A 24,040-nucleotide genomic window follows, 5' to 3' on the forward strand; every position below is an offset into this window, starting at 1 on the left:
TGAGGATCCCAGATGGTTAAGGTCCCTACCTCTACTGAGTGTGGCTTTCAAAATGCTACAAATGGATAGACAACTCTTGCCAGGATTCGTGTAAAAATAATTCCACACTTAAGAGTGGATTTTTGGTCTTATGCCCAGGCATGACAATGGCCTTTTTGTTATCACTGGCAAGAACTGCAGCAATTTTTCTTTTCAAGTGTATGAAAATCATATTGTGACATAGGAGGTGTTCAAAATTGAATAAAAAATGACTGGAAATTAGTGTTACTGAGGTTAATAATAATGTAGCTACAAAATAATACCTAAATTATGTTATTTTAGCACCAATAAATGTAATTTTTATAACAAATTGCAAAACAAAACCAAACAAAACCAAAACCAAAACCAAAACACGCAATGGCGGTTTTGCAAAACCAAAACCAAAACCAAAACACAACGGTAATCCAGATCCAAAACCGAATCCAAAACCAAAACACGGGGGTCAGTGACCATCTCTAGTAAAATCGTTAAAGATGTCGTATTGTGAGAAATTTTCTGTAGTGTGTATCCAGCCTTACACTGTAATTGTGACTTCCCACATATCACTTCCTTTATTGACATGTGTAATCTCTGTTTTTATTCCATAATAAACAGAATGCAGGTTGACCCTGAAATGAACTAGCATGCTGATATCTGATTGCAGCTATCCAGAAGCATGAATGTATACAGATTTCACACAGCACTGCGCCTGTCTTGTGTAATCAATTCTATTTTGAAGCTGTTGTGAGGACAACATGAGCTGTCACCATTTTTATGACCACTTTCTGGGTTATTACTGAACTTCTGATGCAAGGATCTAACTACAACACCAGATAATGGGAGTGTTACTTTTTTTTAATAACCTTCTCTTTATCTTCACACTGGGACTTCCAAGCAAGCAAGCACTGTCTGCTTTTCCCAGTCATACAAAATTGATGTTATAAGTGCTCCTATGACTCTTTCACCTGTGTTCATAGAATATTGGCTGAATTGCTCAGGTAGGAGCTATAGAGACAATAGCTACTACATTTACAAAACAGTAAGGCATTTGTAAAGCATGTCCAAAAGGTCAGTGGTGGAAGTGGGGTGTATACGGTGGTGTGCCATAATGCCACATCTCCTACTGCCTTCATTGTACAACTTGCATTCACTTACATTCCCATTACAATTTTCATACCAACTCTTTATTATGTCCACTTCTACCACTGCATAAGATGATACATACTCCCCTGGAATGTTCAGGACACTCCCGAAGATCCTGGGATAGTAGGCCACCCTCCCAGATCTTCCCTTTCTTGTAAAGTAGGCGGAGCCTTGGGGATGCATATTGTGTCAACAGGCCCCGCCTCTGCTACATCATTGCGCAGCAGTGGGTGGGACCTGATAATGGGAATTATATCAATATAACTCCACCCTCTGCAGTGTGATTACGGAAATTCTGTGTTGTTCAGAAGGGGGATGGACTGTGATGATGCAAAACTTGCCCCTTGGACCTCCCCTCTGGGAGATCCTGGAAGGAAGGTCCAAAATGTAAGCAACTATGATTTTAACTATGGTAATTATCTATAGTTTTTAATCCAGTGGGGGCTAATTCGAAAAGGTGAATTAAATATTTAAAAAAAGGTTTACTCAATAACGTGGTGAAAATGGAACAAATGTGCTGTGGCCCATAGCAACCAGATATGTGTTTTCAAATATATGACTGGTTGCTATGGGTTACAGAACATGTGAAATATCTAACGGGCGCTTTAAAATGTCCATTCATAGCCAGTTTTGTTTTAGTGCACACACGCCAGCATCTGTAATCAAATAATCAAATAGGTCTAAAATGTATTCATTAGCGATAAAAATAACAGCATATGGGCACCTTTGCAGTGTCCAACCATACACATTAACCAGTACAGTCATTTGTAAAATGTCATTCCTATTTATGGACATGTATTTAAGTCTAACATATAATGAACACTTATGGAACGACTCAATAACATTACAAAACATTTTTAAATAAAATATGTGAATAAAGAAATGTTCTTTATTAATACATTAATAATATTTACTATATAAAATTCATTTTCTCAGAGAAGACTTTACAATGGCTTGGGAAATGTTATAAATTGTAAAATTCAGGTAGGAACCTTATGTAGCTACTGGGGCAGGAAGGGGTTAAGAGCAGAGAATCAGATCACGGAGACAAGTCCCAGCAAGGTGAGTGTGAGGAGAAGCAGCAGTCTGGCTGCCACAGTCTTTGTGCTGTCATTTGCAGACTGGAGGTGGGTTATCTCTCTGCCATTCTGATCCCGCTGGTTTCGCATCTGCTTATTAAATGGAACATCGTCGATTTCCAAATCATAGTCCAATTCTAAAAACAAGAGAACATTGTAATTACTTACAGTGTAACCCTAACAGATATCCAGAAGGTCTGACATCCGGAGACTGTTGTCTTTCATTAACCCCTTCATTCCATAGTCAAAGGAGCATTTTCATCAAGCAATAAAACACAGTCATTTAAAGACCACATCATTTGTGAGGTAAGCGCTCAGTCTAGACATCACCCCTTCTTCTCTTACCAGAGTTATTATTTAGGATATACTGTACATACTCCCAGACAGAAAATGCATTTAAAACTACAAAATGCATACCATGGTATTATTCTGTTACGCAAACATGTAAATAAAGCTCAATAAAGTTGAAGGAAAATATAGGATGTTCTGATACTGGGACAGAGTGAGCAGAAAGTGTGGGCCTGTGAAAGCATTGACACACAGAAACAACATGGGCATTTGGGCAAAAAAGACAAAAAAACAAAACAAACTATGAGTTAAACATAGTAGAATATAAGGACATATGGAGAATGCAGTCCTGTAATAGTATTGGGTCACAAAAGAAAATGGGCTTGTGAGGTCACTGGGCATAGGTGGTATGCTGGTCTGGTACATGAGCCCATAGCAGACTAGAACATAATAAGAATGAAGGCCTGCGTTTGAACAGGATGGTTGTGGAACTGTGAAGGACTGCAGAGGAGGAGCATAAACATGTATGTACACCTTTGGAACTCCTGGCCCTGCCTTACCACACTCGTTCCCTACCTCCAATCTTTTAAGCACTCCCTCAAAACCTAAATTTTCATGCCTACCTCGCCCCAATCTAAGACAATTCCCTCCTCATGCTTTATCTGCCCCTTCCCCTCCTCACACTCTACCTGCCCCTTTACCTCCTCACGCTCTACCTGCCCCTTCCCCTCCTCACGCTCTACCTGCCCCTTACCCTGTTTTCCCTTCAACCTTTGCTGTCTCCATTTGCTACCCTGCCCCATCCTAAACAACGCCTTCCTCTTACTCCACCTACCTCTTCCACTCACTTCCCTCCACCCCTATCATCCTTCCCTGCCCCTCTTGAATGTTAACGGGCATAAGCCTGGCCCTTTCTACCTTGTATCCCCTTGCCCTCTTTGTTAGGGTTCCTTTTTTCCTGTTGTGACCTCTAATGTAGTTGCTTTCTCAATTGTTTATTCTTGTATAGATTTTTAGTGACTCTATTGTTTCTCTTGCCCCTTATTTGTTTATTGTTCTGTTTATATTGTGTTGATTGCATGGTGCTGCAGTTTCTGTGGCACATTATAAATAAACTATGATGATGATGATTAGAGAAAAAGATAATTTGTATTGGCTAATGCAGAAGAAGATTGCAAATTTATGAGGGAACTAACAAGGAGAATGTATGACTATTTAAGGACTACAAGAGAAGGAGATCGTGGGTCTGTGTAATGACTACAGTACAAGGAAAATATGGGCCTATGTGAAGACTACAATAGAGTAAGAGGGTGCATCTGTGTGATAATTACAGTAGTAGGAAACTGTTGGCTGTGTAAGGAATACAATAGAAAGAGAATCTGGGCCTATGAAAGGATTACAAGAAGAGGTGAATGTGGCCATGTGTGAGGATTACAGCAGAAGGAGAATGTGGGACTGTGTGAGAATTACAGCAGAAGGAGAATGTGAGACTGTGTGATGACTACAGCACAAGAACAATATGGGCATCTGTAAGGACTACAGTAGAAGAAGAGTGTTGGTCTGTGTGAGGAATAAAGTAGAAGGATAATGTGGACCAGTGTGAGGTCTACAGTAGAATGAAAATGTGGGCATGTGTGTGAATTACAGTAGTAGGAGAATGCTTGCCTATGTAAGGATTGCAGAAGAAGGTGAATGTGGCCCCGTGTGAGGATTACAGTAGGATTATGGTAGAAAGAGAATGGGGGCCTGTGTAAGTACTACAGTAGAAGGAGACTGGGGGCATGTGTAAGTACTACAGTAGAAGGAGAATGGGGGCCTGTGTAAGTACTACAGTAGAAGGAGAATGGGGGCCTGTGTAAGGACTACATTAGAAGGAGAATGGGGGCATGTGTAAGTACTACAGTAGAAGGAGAATGGGGGCCTGTGTAAGTACTACAGTAGAAGGAGAATGGGGGCCTGTGTAAGTACTACAGTAGAAGGAGAATGGGGGCCTGTGTAAGGACTACATTAGAAGGAGGATGTGGACCTATGTAAGTACTACAGTAGAAGGAGGATGTGGATTTATTTAAGTACTACAGTAGAAGGAGGATGTGGGCCTGTGGTGAGGATTACACTAGCAAGAGAATGTGGACATTTTTATGACTATAGTAGAAAGAGAATGTGGACCTGTGTGAGGACTACTGTAGAAGGAAAATGTTGACCTGTATGAGAAATACATTACAGTATTTAGCATAGATTGCAAGATGAATGAGGGAATAAAACACTGTTTTCTCAAGCATGACAACTAAATTTGTTATTATAAATTAAAATGAATAAGTGGCTACTGTTTGCCTGGACAAGATAAATATGTAAAAGAATGGACAGTTGTCTAAAAAATGCCCTTAAATTATTTAATTATATTGAAATATTTCTGTGATTATTTTGTTTATATTATATTTAATATATTTACATCTTCACTGTTTACTAGATCACAAATAGGGTATTTTTGTTTTCTTGTATACATATACAATGGCTATTAAAAATATGTACCCCCCTGTAGCACTTTCTCATTACTTACAATATATAATCATATTCTATGGTGTAGGAATGTAACAAATTGAATTATATTTGCATATAATAGTATTTCACTAATGATCATATTGGGAGATGTCAGTCTTCTACTTAATCACTCCTTTGTTATTAAGTGTCTAACTGTGCATCATGTTACAATAAATGATTGTTGTTTAATAAAGTCTGATTATTTCGCTGCTATTGTGGTTGTGCATTGTTTGCAAAATATTGTGATTACCCTATTGCTATGTATCATGTTTAATATTGAAACCAGGGCCTAGGTTTATTTGATCATTATATTATGGTCTTTCGGTTTTAACACTGGGCTGCATATCCTCCTTTTGTCTATTGATCCAATAGATAATTCACATGTAAGAATCACAAACACATTATTTTAAAGTATCCTAGAAAAAAGAGCGCACAACCTCTAACATATACAATATGTAGTTACCTTCATAAAATACTTCTATTTAATACATATTCTAAAACCAAACAATTCAGTAAAAAGAATACAAAAAAAACACCAATAAAAACAATTAAACAATCGCAAAGTACAAAAATCCAAGTCCAAGACCAGTCGTTAGTTCTATTGTAGTCAAAATTTTTTTACTGTGGTACACAACTAAATACAACTATTTGGTCTCTAACTCCAACCACTTTCTCATCCACGTTCCTCAAATTAGTCACTAAACCGGAGCTGTGTATGTATAGTTGTGCCAGTCCCGCTATCCGCGCTAAGTGTGTGCTTTCCAGTCACTTAGTCCTTGGAGCGCACGCATGTAGACTTCCAGTATGCCGGGTTGTGGGCACAACATGTTTTAAAGTACCTGTTCCTTGATGGAATTTAAAATATGTACATAAAATAATGTTTTGTATAACACTTTATTGGAATGCATCTTGAAGACCATACTATAAGAAAATATATTATTTAATAAACAGACACATTCTGAAAAAGAAGTGATAAAATAAAAATTATCATCATGTAATCCTATACTGCTCATCAGGTAAATAAAAGGTTAAACATTTTTCAGTGGTGTTGGTCTAGCTGAAGTCAAAAAGAAAAGCTCAATTATTTTATAGTAAGATCTGTTATTTTTGTCTTCCAAATGCACCACGGACTGTATATCTGCACTGTCAATACTCAACATAACAAAATCATATCTTTTATCTTGCCGGCTCTAGACTTTGCATGCAAAGTTTAGATAACCATGAAAAATGACTCATTTATTGTATAAATAGTTGCATTAATTTAATCTCTCAGTCCTGGGGAATGCCCGTTTTGGAGACACTGTAGGAATTCTGTTTAGTAACAGGAAAGAATATAGTTTGCCAGATTTATTTTAGAAGGGAAAACTTTGCCATTAAAACAGATCTACTCAGAATTGATATTCCTAGGTTGCTGGGAACGTGCCGGCTATTCCAGCGCCGCCAGAATGGATCTAGTTCAGACATGTCCAGTGTCGGCCTTTGTTTGGTTCAGTTTCGCTGAAAGTTTATCTCCTGCATTCCAGTAAACAACGGTGGGGCACAGATCAGTGGGTATTCTGCCACTGTGCCTGTATTTGTTTTCACAGGAGTCACGTTCATGAAAGACTTGTTACCCCAGAATGGTTATATTTGACATCTTCTATGGTATGGTAAGGTGTTATGTGCCAATTTGTGCTAGTTTAGTGTAAAGTTTCACCTTAGTGTAGAGGTAAAATGTTTCCGTAGGCAAAGCAGTTTGGGGAGGAGTAATTCGGCTAATTACATGTTTAGGTCTTTACCGCTAGAACTTTTCTGCTTGTTGGTGAAGAGCACCACCTTTTAATGGCAGCAAAATGACTTCCTTATTTAGGACGCAGTCTCTACTGCTTAAAGAGGACCCTGTCACCTGGATATCTAGCGTTATTTGTTACTAGAAGAATCCCGCCTAGGGGAAAGCAAAGCACGCTGGTTAAAATGTTCCCTCCCAGATGAATTGTTTCAAAAAGAACCCTGATTATTTGCTTGTGGCATTATGTAGTAAAAAAGACAAAATGGAGGCCCTGGTGTCAAGTCAGCTTTTAGCTATTTCCTACTCACAGTGGAGGCAATTATATTGTGGCCGCCGCTTAACAAATTACTAAGAAGTAATGACCTGCATGAAGCATGTTGTGATTAAATGGTTAATGAAACACTGCTTTTGCTAGGAATCTTTTGACTCCCTATATCATGCCCATATGCCGTTCATGGCTATAGCAATGATTGAACTACACGGCACAGTGGTGATCATTGACAGGTCCCTATATTTGTACTAGCCGCATAAGCTGTAGTGTTGGCCAACTGGCCTTATAGCATGTGTGGCCCGAGAACAATTGGAATGGTTGGTAATAGTCCCACCGTAAATGGTAGGGTCATAATTGGGTATGTGGAAATGCAGTTAGAAAGTGACCACTATCAGCCTGTGTTTGCCGTCATCATACAACCATGTAATAAGAGGTCCCATTCATGCCTGAGCTCCGGGGGGACAGGTATCTTCCAACTTGGTCTGAAATCTGTGTGACCAAATTTGGCAATGGATTTGCGTCAATTTGGCCAAACATCAGGATCAAGCATGTGGCTGGCATAATTCACATTGGGTTCCATGAGGAATGCAACCGGACTACTTCCTGAATAGGTGCCAGGACAAGCCCTGTGGCTGTAGGCAAAGGGAAGTATTTTCCCCCCATATTGTCAGTAAGCCCACTTGATAAAAATCTCAAGAAACCTTTCTCAGCCAAACCAGCCTTCTTCCATTTTCAGTATGTTTTGTTCTCTAGGGACCACCAGGGTATTTTTGCTGCCTATGGCTTATTTTTCTTGCACAGAATTGAATCCATGGCCCTAGTGTTGTTGAGGCAGCAATGCTAACCAGTGCGCCACAGTGACACCTAATCATGTAACCCACTTGATTAACGAGATGTCAAGGTTTAGCATTTCAGTGTAGTTCGTAATGAAAGCTAGGAAACGATCGCTCCCTATGGGTTACAACAAATGCATTTTATGCGCTAGTTAATTAAATAATTCCTTACATATTGTTTTCAACATAAAATGTTCTATATAACGTCCCTTTACCCGACCTCAAAAGTATATTCAGACAAGATGTCTTTACATATCATTACATTCAGTCTACCGAGTGAAACGGATCCCGCTGGGTGAGACTTGCATGAATAATTGAGTATGTGATATGTTCTTTTTGTACAGGCAACAGAATTAAAAATAAGTAACAGATTGTGCTAAATGCCATTATTTGTATTAATCTACATTTTGTTTTAGTATGGTAAACAGCACAATAGTTATATCTGTGTTCCTTTAGCTCAGCACAATGAGATCAGTGCTGTTACTGTATATTCACATGGGGATCACTATACCCCTGTGTTAAATACATTATTTTGCACGGACCTGACACAAGTGCATTAGCATAAGTCCCAGTTGGATACTGATAAGATTATTTCCCAGGTTAGACAGTAACACCTGTTTCAGAAGCAGTGAAAACAAAATTATCCTGTGTAAATGGCATTGTGACTTCTTAATTAAGACGTATCAGATCTTGAATATTCTATTGTAAACAAATTAAAGAATAGGAAACTTATTCAAATAAAGTTCAGTGACACCTAATGTTAGGGCTTTTAGTTATCTTGTATTACTTTTTTGTATTCAGTATGCTTTGGCTTTATCAAATAGGTTGTTTAATGGCTATGTCAGGGGTAAACAATCAGTGGTTATGCAGCTGTTGTGTGGCAACAATTTCCAGCATGTCTACCACCGCTAAAGATTTTAGAGCAAATAAAAGCATATCTTCTACGACTGCCGATTTTACTATGTACACTATGCTGCACTGTACCCTGTCCGGTAAGAATACATTCAAAGGGGCATATTTACTAAACTGCGGGTTTGAAAAGCGGAGTGGAGATTATAAGTCCTTTAGATAGACGCCTAGCGTGTCTTTTACAACAACTCGCTCATATCTATGATAATTGGTTTCTGAACATTTTGCACTGTTCTTTGAGTGTTCATGTGCTATGTGTTCTCCACTACACCATTGCATTTACCGTTGACCTTTGCAAAAATAAAGTCTTTAAAAAAAAAAAGTGGAGATGTTGCCTATAGCAACCAATCAGATTCTAGCTTTCAATTATTTAGTGCATTCTGCAAAATGACAGCTAGAATCTGATTGGTTGCTATAGGCAACATCTCCATTTTTTTTCAAACCCGCAGTTTAGTAGATATACCACAAGGTGTTTTTACAGAAATTATTTAGCATTGATGAATGCAATCAGGAAATAAGTAAATAAGTAAAGAGCATGTGAGCAGAGCATAGGACTGTGTAGGAAAGGGAGGGAGTTTGTCCCATACTCCTTGCTTCACATGGGCTGCTCAACGTCTCGCTGGTTTTACTACTGGGCCAAATTAATGAAATTACAAAAAGTGTAATTTTTCAGACCTCAATTAATTATTCAGCCCAAGTTTTGGAGCAGAGCATATTGCACCAGGAGGAGAAGAGGTCATGATGGAGGCATAGGTCAGATAGGTATGCTTATATAGTCATTTCAATCACAGCATTTGGTTGTAGGGCAGTGATGGGCAACCTGATACATTTCATGGTGCAGCCCTCTAACCTTCAATAGGGCCGCACAGTACCATTAATCTCCGTAATAAGTTAAAACAACACATTTAATCATAGAAGGAGGCATCTATCTGTAATAACATACCAGTAGGCATTTAAAACAGAGTTACAAGCTACAATAAATAAAGGGTGACTATAAAGCAGGAAAGCGTTGAGGACCAGCAGTGAAGACTCGGAGGGCTGGATGCAGCTCTAGGGCCGCCTGTTGCCTACCACTGTTGTAGAGCACTCTCTCATGTATCCACCACTGTTGTAGAGCACTCTCTCATGAATCCACCACTGTTGTAGAGCACTCTCTCATGTATCCACCACTGTTGTAGAGCACTCTCTCATGTATCCACCACTGTTGTAGAGCACTCTCTCATGTATCCACCACTGTTGTAGAGCACTCTCTCATGTATCCACCACTGTTGTAGAGCACTCTCTCATGTATCCACCACTGTTGTAGAGCACTCTCTCATGTATCCACCACTGTTGTAGAGCACTCTCTCATGTATCCACCACTGTTGTAGAGCACTCTCTCATGAATCCACCACTGTTGTAGAGCACTCTCTCATGTATCTACCACTATTGTAGAGCACTCTCTCATGTATCCACCACTATTGTAGAGCACTCTCTCATGTATCCACCACTGTTGTAGAGCACTCTCTCATGTATCCACCACTGTTGTAGAGCACACTCTGATGTATCCAACACTGTTGTAGAGCACTCTCTGATGTATCCACCACTGTTGTAGAGCACTCTCTCATGTATCCACCACTGTTGTAGAGCACTCTCTCATGTATCCACCACTGTTGTAAGGCACTCTCTCATGTATCCACCACTGTTGTAGAGCACTCTCTCATGTATCCACCACTATTGTAGAGCACTCTCTCATGTATCCACCACTGTTGTAGAGCACTCTCTCATGTATCCACCACTGTTGTAGCGCACTCTCTCATGTATCCACCACTGTTGTAGAGCACTCTCTCATGTATCCACCACTGTTGTAGAGCACTCTCTCATGTATCCACCACTGTTGTAGAGCACTCTCTCATGTATCTACCACTATTGTAGAGCACTCTCTCATGTATCCACCACTATTGTAGAGCACTCTCTCATGTATCCACCACTGTTGTAGAGCACTCTCTCATGTATCCACCACTGTTGTAGAGCACACTCTGATGTATCCAACACTGTTGTAGAGCACTCTCTGATGTATCCACCACTGTTGTAGAGCACTCTCTCATGTATCCACCACTGTTGTAGAGCACTCTCTCATGTATCCACCACTGTTGTAAGGCACTCTCTCATGTATCCACCACTGTTGTAGAGCACTCTCTCATGTATCCACCACTATTGTAGAGCACTCTCTCATGTATCCACCACTGTTGTAAGGCACTCTCTCATGTATCCACCACTGTTGTAGAGCACTCTCTCATGTATCCACCACTATTGTAGAGCACTCTCTCATGTATCCACCACTGTTGTAGAGCACTCTCTCATGTATCCACCACTGTTGTAGAGCACTCTCTCATGTATCCACCACTGTTGTAGAGCACTCTCTCATGTATCTACCACTATTGTAGAGCACTCTCTCATGTATCCACCACTGTTGTAAGGCACTCTCTCATGTATCTACCACAGTTGTAGAGCAATCTCTCATGTATCTACCACAGTTGTACGCTCTCATGTATTCACCACTGTTTTAGAGTAATCTCTCATGTATCCAGGTAGCTTTATTTTGGCATACTTGCTGCTAATAGCATAACACATTGAATCTATAGATTTCTTAAAGTACTGTAGCATTCAACAGATTCAGTATTTCCAATTGACCACATGCACAGTGGCTTCCGGTTATTAATGTAAATAGCTCAGTTAATCTGGGCAGATAGGATCACCTCATGTTGTTCTATGTAAAAGGTTCATCAAAAAGCCTGAGTAGATCATAAATGACATCATTCACTACCTTTGGTGTTGTTATCTCAAATGAGATAAAATAGCAGAGCAGATAAACACACCCCCTACAGTGCTATGTACCAGTATGTGAGTAGTGTCACTTACAGTACAACTCCACTCTTTACCCTCATGTATACTCTGCTTTACAGCTGTTACAGAGACATTATCACCTTATCACAAGTTATGCTAATGGAACTGGACTAGATACTGTATCTATTTGTTTATTGCATAGGGGAACAAATGTCAGCAGGAAAAGTCATTTACTTTAACTCTTGCCCCTGTTTTCAGATTACAAAAATACAAAAACTCTTTACCAACTAAAAGAAAAAATACTAAATAAATAAATGAAAATTGTGGGGGTCATGTAGTGTTGGAATGCAAATTGCTAGGCTCTTTATCATCCACACAAGATCCAAAACTAGTGCTTTGTGCGCATGAAGCAAAAATCCGTATTATACACCAGAAGCACAATTTGCGTCCAAGTCTACATGACACCCGCCCACACCACCAGCAAATGTTGAAGCTTTGGCAATGAATTGTTAACGTAGACAAAACAGTAAGACTTGTGGGAAAAAATATGGTGAATACACGGTGAATTCCAATCGTTGTTACAAAAATAAATTGAACCTTGCTTTGATATCGACTGGACACTGTACAGGCAATCATCCCACTTCTCTGGAAGTCAATATCAAGCCTACGCACTGACAAACATAAGTCATAATTTACAGGAGTGACATCTCTATTTCCCAAATATAAGTGAGCACACTACTATTCGCCAAATGTAACAAAGAAATTACAGGATATTTCACATATATTCCTGCCAGTATAACAATATTGGCAACCCAGTATAAAGTCATAACTTGTTAATGGTATGGTGTTTGGGGTTCCGCCACTGCCTCCTTCCAAATCCCCCACCCCATATCCCTTTCTTTCTCACACTGTTTTCACTGTAACGTTTCCCTTCTGCCCCTCTCCTTTATTTTCATGATTTTATTTTCTAAAGAAAAAGTCAGATGTTGCTGAAGTGCATGATATATTTACCTCCTACTTCTACAATTCACTGTGGAGTAACTTATGTCCAACTGTGCTCTTTATTCTTACATAAATCACTTTAAAAATGCATTGTAACATCATCACTAAGAAAAAAGTAATATAATCTAGCTTAAAAACAAACAAGTTTGACAACTAAACAAAACTGATTGGTTGATCTAGTTTTTCCATTATAGTGCTTAGATCTGTTTTTTTCTTTTTTAAATTATCCTTTGGTGTTTATTTTTTTTATCCCCTCCATTTAGCAATTGCTCACGAGAGCGTTCAGTAAGTAGCACGCCCATTATTATTATTATTATTGTCATTGATTTGTAAGGCTCCACAGTGCTCTGTAGCACCGCACTATGGGGATAACAAAGCATATTTAAAACAGGGACATACTAGGTAGACAGAATAAATGCAGACCTGAGAACAAAGGATATGGAGGACCCTGCTCACACGAAGGCATACATTCTAGTAGGAGGAGAGTAGAGCTAAGAGCTCTGAGAAGTGAGTGTGATAGCAGCAAGGACAGTGGGGGAGCTACCGCCACTGCAGGGGGTGTAGAGAAACAAGGCCATAGCGGCCGAGCACCCTGCAGCGTTAATATTTCCATCACTGCCTTCAGGGGAGGGCTGGCAAATTTTAGCCTGGGGGGGCAAGACTCTACTCAGCAGCCTATATTAAAGGGAAAAAAATGCAGATGGCCCAGTGACCCAGCCCAAGGTAGCCCATTATGGGACCGGCCCGGGGGGCATATGCACCCCTGCCCCCCAGCCCAGCCTGCACCTGACTGCCTTTGATCTATTAATCACAGACCAAGTGTAATGATGCCAAATCCAACAGAAGAGCAGAGTGGAAGCTGTGGGAGGAGGGACTCCATAGCCGGACCCTCCCTCCATATTTTGCTATGGTGTCTGGCCATGTAGTGTTCTGCCCCTGAGTGAGGGTGTACCATTGAGATTAATATGGGTGGGAGCAGGGTAGGCTCTAGTGAAGAGGTGAGTTTTTAGAAATAGTTTACAGAGTTGAAGACTGGGGAGCAGGGGCTAGCGTTAGCCAGGGGGGGGGGGGGGCAAGACTCGGCTCATCAGCCTATTAGGAGTGTTTTAAAGGGGAAAAAAATGCAGTAACCCAGTCCAAGGTAGCCCACTATGGAATCAGCCTGGGGGGGTAGTTACTCCCCTGCCCCTCAGCCAAGCCAGTCCCTGCTAGGGAGAGTCTGGTCGGGTGTATGATCTAGATTTATTAATTATCTATTTTTAGTTAACATGCAATTTTTCAACATGAATTAATACATTTCTACAGTAAATAATAAGCAAAAATAATTAGTCACTCTATAACAAAGTCTTTCTGTTTATTTAACATATGGATGTGATTTATATCAATGTTATCATATTTAGCTGTTTGTATTTCATTTAATTGAATTTGTATCATGATTCCCAAAACACAATGCTGCTTAATATGTCAGCACTTTATAAATAAAGGATAATAGTAATAATAATGGTGGTACTTTATACATACAAATGCACTCACTGCTGCTAGAGAACGTTTGCTTGCTGTTGTTTTTTACATTTGGAAATCATTTTTATAAAATAAAAGTTAAGAAACAAGTAATAATAAAAATATTTTCACATTTATAATATGAAGTCAAAAATAAAAAGGCCTGAACTAGAAAATCCAATAAATAATAAAAATAAGTCAGAAATCCACAATTGTCAAAGATGAAATAAACTGCAAGAAGAACAAACTATATTTACATGAGCTCATGAACATTTTAGATTGCCTTTATTTAAGACTTATCTTAATAAAGAATTCAAGAAGGATTTGTAACAAAATGTTATCCTTTACTTTGTTTAAAGATATCAATAAATGCGTATATAATTTATAATCTTTAAACAGAGTAAATGCAGGTATAGCTGTTACCAGTTATATTTACATTGCGCTGTTTTATTGTTGGAATAATTGTCACAGCAAGATAGAGCTGTAGTTGATGAACTGTGTAGACACCTAGTGTACGGTACTTTATAATACAGCTTACTATTGTACTGTACAATGTGATTACATAACTGATGGCTCATAGTTTACTATGACTTACAGCATCTCAGTTCTAAAGCACACTACAGAATTTTCCACCAACTTTTTATGCCGATCGATTTTACATTCGATCGATGTTCCGATCGCTCGGTCCATGGACTGCATACACACTAGCATTGTTTAGGACGATAAAGGGAAGAGCGGACGTCCCTTTAGCGACTTTTTACAGCCATGTTGTCGTGAGCAATGACCGTAATTTCGTACTCGCTGTTGTGGATCGGTCGGAAGTTTATACACACTACACAACGGAAACGAGATTGGAACGAAAATATTAAACGGTACGACTAACCAAATGAGGCGACAATCGTCCATTTGGGCAGACTTTCGACCATCGTGTCACTGCACACACTGACCCGACTTTTGAATGAGCGGTCGTATGTCGGCTGATTTTGCCGATTATTGGACGAAAACCGTGTAGTGTGTAACTAGCTTAAGTGTGGCTTAGTGGTTACCACTTCTGCCTCACAGCACTGGGGTCATGAGTTTGATTCCCGACCATGGCCTTATCTGTGTGGAGATCGTATGTTCTCCCCGTGATTCCTCCAGGTGCTCCTTTTTCCTCCCACACTCCAAAAACATACTAGTAGGTTAATTGGCGGCTATTAAAATGACCTTAGTCTCTCTCGTTCTGTGTGTGTTTGTCTCTGTGTGTGTATGTGTGTGTGTGTGTGTGTGTGTTAGGGAATTTAGATTAAGCTCTAATGCGGCAGGGACTAATGTGAGCTCTCTGTACATGCTTGCGGAATTAGTTGCAAGATATAAATAGATGTTGATGACAATGAGTGTATTTTGCATATTTGCCCCAAGGGAATGAAATTTAAGGACGGAACCTCCACCATTCATGTGAGGTGGGAGGGCGGAATTAACCTCTATAGTCTTTCCTATGAACATATAACTGGTCCTATATTATATTTTTTTTAAAGTTTTTTTCTGCCTGCTGGTTTCAACATACTAACAATAACCCAAATCCAAAAAGTCTGAACTGACCAATAAACTTTAAAATTTACTTCACAAGTCTTCTGATGGTTCAATACATGCTTGTGGGGGGGCTGGACAGAGAACAAACTGACAATGTTCTGGCAGTAAATTTATTGACTGTAAATAACTGCTTCATTCACAGTGGAAAGATCGGAATGGGTAATATGCTGATAATACCCTATAAAAGGCCCCCCTGACAAGGAATTCCAGTCATTATTATTATTATAATTATTATTACTTTATATAGCACTGAACATATTCCTCAACACTGTTCAATAAGGGGAAAAACAAGTGTATTAGTGAACAGGCTAGAAGAAAACATTACATTGCATTACAATAATATTGAAAATCGTCAAAAACTGTACATAAAAAATGTTGTTGTTTTATTTAACTAAAAGAAGTCTACAGGTTCCTGATTAACTAGTTTAATATAATGGCTTGAAAATTGTGGCTGATTGCTAAAACACATTTGGAAATCTTGTCTACTTAATTTGAGCCCTAATCAATTAATTAATTTGGGAAATGATATTCATTTGTAGGGGATATGGTGAAAAAGAAAAACAGTCAATCAAACACTGGTGTTGAGCTGGCTACTGCCTGGAAGGAAATACTTTAAAAATTAACAAAGACAAAACTAATAGCAAATATTTATCTTTACTGTATGTAGCTCTTTAACTTGTTGTTACTGGTGAACTCAGCCTAAAATATATATATAAGTCTGCAAATCTCATGAAAGCACCACATCAAAGCAAACATTTGTCCTCATTTTCAGTGGCATTATTGTGAGTCACTCAGTGATGTAGTGATAGATACAAACCACTTATATCAAAGCTTAGAACTGTTCAGAGCTTGTTCACACTGGCTTATTTCATGCTAGTGTGAGTCCTAGTATGTTTACTGTATAGTCTGAAAAAAGAGTGAGTGTGATGCTGATTAACAAAGCAGCATGCTAAACCTAGTCTAATAATGTACAATTATTATCTTTTATATTGTGCCAATTCAATACTTGACTTGGCCGGAACATCCTTTTAATTATGTGAATTATAATGCTGTCAAATACAAATGTATACTAATATGCCATGAATGTATGTCTCAGAATTGAGGATAGTTGTATACTTCTATAATTTTACTAGAGAAGCAATACGCAGTCACAATTTTTTACCTGAAAAAAAACGATTGGATGGGATAACAGGAAATAAGCATTTTGAAACTCATACTTCTTCAGTAAAGCATTTGAAAGAACAAATACACTCAGTATTTTGTACAATTAGAGTGTGAGCAGAAATAGTGATTAGATAAACAGAAAATTGCTTACAGTATTAGCAACTAAAGCAACATGGGAGAGTTGTCTAGTGACACTTCATTTGTAGATTTCTGTATTTCTTGGCAAAAGAGACTTTTACGGCTGAATAGGCTATTATACAGAGGTGCGAAGTTCCATCTATACAATCTTAAAGTTCCGCTTTTGCTTTGCCATTCCAAATTCATTCTGCTATTTGGTGTGGGTGGGATATGACCGAGAGCACTTAATGCCAAATTCCACTGGCAAAATACAGGAAATTTGAAGGTCAAATTTGGAATGAGGCACATTTCTAGCGGACAGCATCAATCTATACTATAACGCACAGCAGGTCAACAATGTGGATAGAAGTAAACAGCACAAAAACGTATATAAGTGCAGACAAAAGTTGTATAAATACATGCAGTCCGTGGTGTATGACACCTTTTCTTTTATATTATATTACACTTGTATGGCTCTTTTGAGGTCCGTTCTTAACCTTTGTTATAAACTACTTGGAACCATTTTAAATAAAGCTTGATATTGCATCTGGGTGCTCCGCCTGCCGTTTCTTTGGAGCTATAGGCAATTCACGCATGCTACCGTATATGTGGATCTTACACTCGATACTGACAGCTGGCATTTGCCATTCATATGGACACAGGAGCAATGTGCCTTACATATACATTTCATTTGGGGTGATTCACTTCAGATTTTGAGGCTTCTTTATCATTATTATTACATGTCCAATCGGATCCTGTACTATGGGACACATTTCCATTAGGACGGAAGTTCTCCACCACCATCGGACTGTTCCTCATATGATCGTTGAATACACCATGGACTGCATGTATTTATACAACTTTTGTCTGTACATATATACATTTTTGTGCTGTTTACTTCCATCCACATTGTTGACCTGAGCGCCCGATGGAAACCCATGCAACCATGGGGAGAACATAGAAACTCTACACAGATAAGACCATGGTCTGGAATAGAACTCATGACTCCAGTGCTTTGAGGCACCCCGTAGAGGTTCCAATCATAATTGCCGGTAATGTGATCAGCATCAGCCAGACATTGTGGCGACGTCTGCGCGCCACATCGCTGGCAACTGAATCTTCCCCTAAAGGAGGAATTCAATTGTCCAAGGAATGCCGCTGGAAAGGTCATAGGGGCACTCCACGGTGATGTGATGTTGCACAAAATTGAATACCCCCTAATAGTAAACCCTAAGTAAAAGCTTATTTGCAATGTACAGCATACTTACCAACCTTCTGATCTTCAAATCCGGGAGCCTGCGGAGGAGGTGGGCGTAATGGGGGTGGGGCTCCAAAATGTGTGTCATTTTGGACCCGCCCCCATGATGTGATGATGCAAAATGCGTCATTTGACAGTGGGGGGCGGGGCCAAATGCTGCGATTCACTGGGAATCGCTGCGTTTGGGATTTAATTCTGCCCACTTCACTAAGAAGTGGGCAGAATTATCCAGATGCGGGAGATTGCCACACTCGCCCAGGAGACTCTCGCAAAATGCGGGAGTCTCCCGGACATTCCAGGAGAGTTGGCAAGTATGATGTACAGTTATTAACACACAGACTATTCTTTAGACAATCAGCTATAAAACTGTGCCCCCCCTATTTCCTGCTCAAACACCTTATTTGGTTGCTGTTTTAAATTAAAGAACACTACTCCCTGGTGATCGTTTTAAGCCACTGTGCTGGAAGCTGGATGATTTCCTACAGTTTGAGGATGCCCAGGAAAGTTTCTCATGAGTACATTGAACATATGTCTATATAACACAGTATATATTTATACTGTATATTGTCTATTTATATATCTCTTTAATGAGCTGTTGTATGTAGGTGTCATCTATTTTAAAATGGAACACTACCCTACCAAAATTCCTGAGACAATGCAAGGTTTTGAAGATTTGTCAAGAATGGTTTGTGTTTATAACTGTACACTGCAGTTCCGCTTGTACTGTTGTTGCTAGATTTATCAAAAGTGCTTGACGTGTCTGCTTTAACTTTCTACTCTCAATACACCTGCAATGAATTGCGTAATGATATTTAAACTCCTTGAGTGCAAAAGGTTTCATGTATAAATTTATAACACCGTAGCTTTAACTAATGACAATTTTCCAGCATTTAACTGAAACCACAATTGACCTTCTCCCTCCCTGGATTACGTGTTCATGAAGAAATTCGCACTGTGAACCTTTTGGCCCTGAGAAACAATGTTAATAATTGCTCCAAAAATATGTTCCTTGTTAAAATAAGTCAGTGTCTGAGGGGGTATATCAAACAATACACATTAATTATACAATTCTATTTGTTTCAGTGCCATTCTAATCCTTTGCATAGCAGATTACATTTTATAAATGAAATCTGACCATGACTACTAGAAGAGAGGGTAATTGTGAAAGCGTTTTAAAGAGACAATATACATTTTAAAAAATGGGCAATGCTCTATTACTAAGTAATACTTGTTGAGACAACCAGCGTCTGTATTCGGTGACCTCCCCCATATAAATTAAGTTAATATCTATCCATCTTTGTTGTTGCAAACAGAAAAGGCTAAGTATGATTTATAATGCAGGAATATCAGCAGAGTTGTCCAATATTACCCACCACGCGTGTTGCCTCAAAGTATTGAGTATTTGAGTCCTGGCCAAAAAATCCAAACGGCCGATGACCATTGTTGGCCTATGTGTTCCATCTCCTGCAGAACAAGCCCTGTGTGATCTGGCCACTAGATCCAAGGGTCTAATTGCTGGATTTGTCCAGAAATGGAACCTATCCACCATGCTAGTCACACAGATTTTGCCACTAGCCCAAGAGTCATGTAATAGGATTTAATTTGGCTGGACAACAGAGTAGACAAGATCCAGATAGTGCACAGGCCAATCAGCCAGATCTCTTCCAGATTCACTGGGACCCACTGTTCAGTATGGAATATGGACACACACACACACAGTTCATTAGCAGTCATATGACGACAAGGGAAGCCAACTCCATAAGCTAAATTCAATATCTACAATACAATAGGGCCCATGGATTTTAAGTAAAGCGTTTCCAAACCTACACAATCTCAAATAATACTTGTTACTCTCTCTCTCTCTATATCTATCTATCTATCTATCTATATATATATATATATATATATATATATATAGTATTATTTTGAGATTACATAGGTTTGGAAACGCTTTATTTAAAATATATATATATATATATATATATATATATATATATATTTTTTTTTTTGTTAGCTTACCTTAATGACTACGGTAGTATCCCAGCTACACAACCATTAATTAGCCTGCCAAGCATGGCTGCCTGTGCATCTACAAAAGCAAAACCATGCCACATGCATTTATGTTATGGATAAAGTAATGTGCACCTGTTGTCTACACACAGACTGTGACAGTTAAGCAGGTTGAAGTGTTTACTGTACTGAAGTTAAGCAATTATAGTGCAACAATCCTAAAATTGTCCCACATTACTATAGAGTAAAGTTAATATACAGGAACACAATCATTAAGTTTGGAAGGAAATTGATACGTGCATGGCCTACTTAGGTCATTATATGTTGTAGCATTTTACTTGGAGTTATTGTCATGAATGCAAAAAAATAAAACAAACAAAAAAACTCCAGAATCAAAACCTGCAACATCAATATAGTAATACTGTAAAAGTGATATGTAAATAAAAATATTTTTTCTTGCCAAATAAAACAAAAAAAACAATAAAACTTCAAAACTTCTCATTTATATTCAACTTAGTTCATTCCAGACCCTTTCTCCAGTAGCTGATGACATTCAGTGTATTATGAACAGAACTTTATGCAAGCGCATGGGTACAATATCTGATTGTACTACGCTCAAACACCCACAGCACAGACCACACAGCAAGATGTTTTTTTATGTATGTAGGTTTGAATTTCATGCAGCTGAAAGCATAAAAACATATTTTTAACATTGATTTACTTTCGAGACACACACAGCATGCATCTGATATTTTGTGCCACCCGTGTGCTGTCTGCCCACCCATATGCCAATAATAGCCTGCGAGAACACTCAGTTTAGGAACAGTAATTTGTACATTGCTACTTGCAGACCAAGAGGGGCAAGAAAGGTCAAACAGCTGTAGTTGCTGGAGGTCTTTTTTCTCTATATCTTTCTCTGCTCGCACATGCTCTATTTTAAGACATTCTTATCTCTTTCTGTATGACCACTGGGCCAATAGAAGAAACAAAAATGGTTTCACTAACTAGTAACCCGAGGCAAAATAAGAGGACGTAAGCTGAAAATATCACAAACAACTCAAGCTTTGCCTAGCTTACCAGTGACCAGTTGAATCCTGTAACATGATCATCATTGCAAGGGTGTCTCAAGTGAGAGTGGGGACATTACAATCATTATCCTCATCACCTTCTCTCCCCTTTGCCATCTTGATAAAATGCTTGTTGATTAATTTTGACTGCTCCTTGCAATGCCGAGACTGAATGCTAAATCTGCCCATCGTGCTATGCTCATGTTAATGATAGCAGTGAACAGCTGTACACACTAAAATCAGATATCTGTTTGGTGCATCCTTCATTTGGATCTAACCTTACTGGGTATCTGCCACTGACTTCAGTTTTTCCTGTAAAGGAATCAATTTGGAATCACATGCAAGAAGATGGTTGTCATTTAAACCAAAGGTAAATTGTTGCACAGTTGGCACAGAACTTCCAGCTGGCCCAGATAAGACAAGGAGGATAAGAGTTGGCATGTTGGCTGTATTAAAGCTGGCATGTACATTCCTGTAGAAAACATATTTAGGCATGGCAATACCATGAAAGGACAATGTAGTCTTGAGCGTGCAAAAGGGAACAGATTCCACACCATCAAAAAGGGGTGGGGAAAAAAAAAAAGAACATCAAAGGGTTCTTTGTATTGCTACAATAGACACATCCCAGGCTGGACTACCCAGAAAGCAAGGGAAGAGGCCAAAAAAGATCTGTCCGTGAGATGCCAATGCTTGAGAATGTCATTCCAGAGCCAGGCATTTGGGCTTTCTAGACGCCAAGCTTGTACCACCAGATGGCCCAACACTCAACTGAATATAGTAACAGTCAAACTGCAGCTAACTCCATCAGCACTGGACACTGACTATACTGTCAGTCTCTAGTACAAACTCAAAATCACTAGTAAGGGTAGAATAATTGTTATTAACTGCAGGAAAATATATGTCTCTTTGGGCCTGCAAGCAGGCCATAACTGGTATATTTTCTTAGTTAATAAACATGTAATTTTGATTCAACCTGAATTATCATGTGGACAATATTATGATTTCACTAAATTGAGATACTTTTTTAAAAATGTTATTCCATCTCTGTACAGAACATAAAGAAAATATAAATCACTTTAAAACCAAAAATTACATAACGTAGCCAGTGAAAAGTAGCTTTATTTAAATGAGGTACAAGTGAATATTTGGAGCAATTTAAAATGTCAGGGAGGATGCATCAGACAATTATATTTAAATGTCACTATCTGCAAGCAAGATGCAGAAACCACTGACAGAACTGGAGCATAAGCAATAAGAGACAAGTCATTTACCCGAACCCTTCAGCTAAGCAAACTCTCACCTAATTTACAGTTATTTTCCCTGTAACTGTGCACAGTTAGTTTGTCATTGCAATTTCTACTCTTGACGATGCTCCCTAGAGTAGCATCTTCATTTCATGTAAAAACAAACTTAATTTCTATATAAAACTTCACTTTGACAATGTTAAAAGCCAGATAATTTCTGGAGTGTTATAGGCGATTTTGTTGGTAATGTTAATTGAATATGAAAAGCATGCTTGCCTTGGCTTCAAGGGGAGGGCAGTGTCATTCTGAAGTGGCATCTAAAAATAATTTGAAAAGCCTTCAATGAACTGTTCTGTTCCAGGTCACTCTTTCAAATCAATAGCTTTACATCTATTGTTGAAGTACAACTCCCAGAAAGTCTTGCAAAAACTTTCTCTGAGAGGTTCTCTGAATTAAGAGGGGTACACACCACAGCCTTGATGTTAATTCTCATGTACTCTATTACTGCTTGGGTTGTGTACACCCACTCAAACTCACATCATCTTCAAACCAGGTTTCTCCCATCTTAACCCCACACACCAATACCCTACACCCTGTTTATTGGCACAGTTACAGAATGGGCATCTTCCAGACTTCTCCATGCACACACAGCCCCTTGACCATCTGTTGGAAAAAGCCAAGGTCGTTGTGACCTGTCAACAAATCCTATTCTTAATTCAACACTAATACACATCACAATCAGGGACAGTTTAGTTAGCAACCATGTGGAATATATAGATATATACATACAGTATTGTGCTCTGCCACAAGTATTTAGTTATGTACTCTCTAAAGTAAAATTCAGAACTGATTATATGTATATATAACTGGCAACATATAGCAAATTAAATCCTGCAGTGTACTGCAGTAAATACCATTGTTCAGTAAAAAGCAAACTTGGCCGTAAACAGAAATTCTGTTCCCGCTGCAACAGACTGAATTCTTGCCAATCAAATGCAACTGTACTGTAATGTCCTTGGCCTAAAACCATTCTTATAAATAATGAGAGCAACTTCCCAATACATATATATTTATAGAAATGTGAGAGTCCAACAACAAAGACATTATTCTTTGCTTAGGACATTTGAGTGGTATGTAATGAGAATGACAAATTCCTATATAGGACAGATTATGACAATTCTGATGGATGGATGTCTCCGTTCATCCTGTCTGACCCGTATTTTTCTTCCCGTAGACAGCCCTGCTTGGATATGCTAAAATTCAGTGGGAAGGATGTTGGGGTCACGACGAATGGAAAAGAATCTTAAACAGACACATAAGCTGCTCCCTAGGCAGGCTTGTGAAACATACAGTTTGGAGCCATAGAAAACAGTTCAAGCTGTAAGATAAAGCACTCAGCATTGTTTTCTTGCACACAGGACATGCTACATGAC

The 24,040-nt window shown here is 38.9% G+C and overlaps 1 protein-coding gene across 4 annotated transcripts in view; it reads right to left on the reverse strand.

Annotated features, from left to right (window-relative positions):
* Positions 1-2,028: 2,028 nt before the first annotated feature.
* Positions 2,029-24,040, reverse strand: part of GPC3 (glypican 3) — a 301,135-nt gene continuing 279,123 nt past the window's right edge. For all 4 annotated transcript variants that reach the window (XM_075187254.1, XM_075187253.1, XM_075187255.1 and 1 more), the window contains one exon: positions 2,029-2,377. In XM_075187254.1, coding sequence (XP_075043355.1) covers positions 2,196-2,377 — 182 coding nt within the window. In that variant the 3' untranslated portion in view covers positions 2,029-2,195. The remainder of the gene's footprint in view (positions 2,378-24,040) is intronic.

Source organism: Mixophyes fleayi, chromosome 9 (genome assembly GCF_038048845.1).
Source record: "Mixophyes fleayi isolate aMixFle1 chromosome 9, aMixFle1.hap1, whole genome shotgun sequence".
In the NCBI taxonomy this organism is placed as follows: Eukaryota; Metazoa; Chordata; class Amphibia; order Anura; family Limnodynastidae; genus Mixophyes; species Mixophyes fleayi.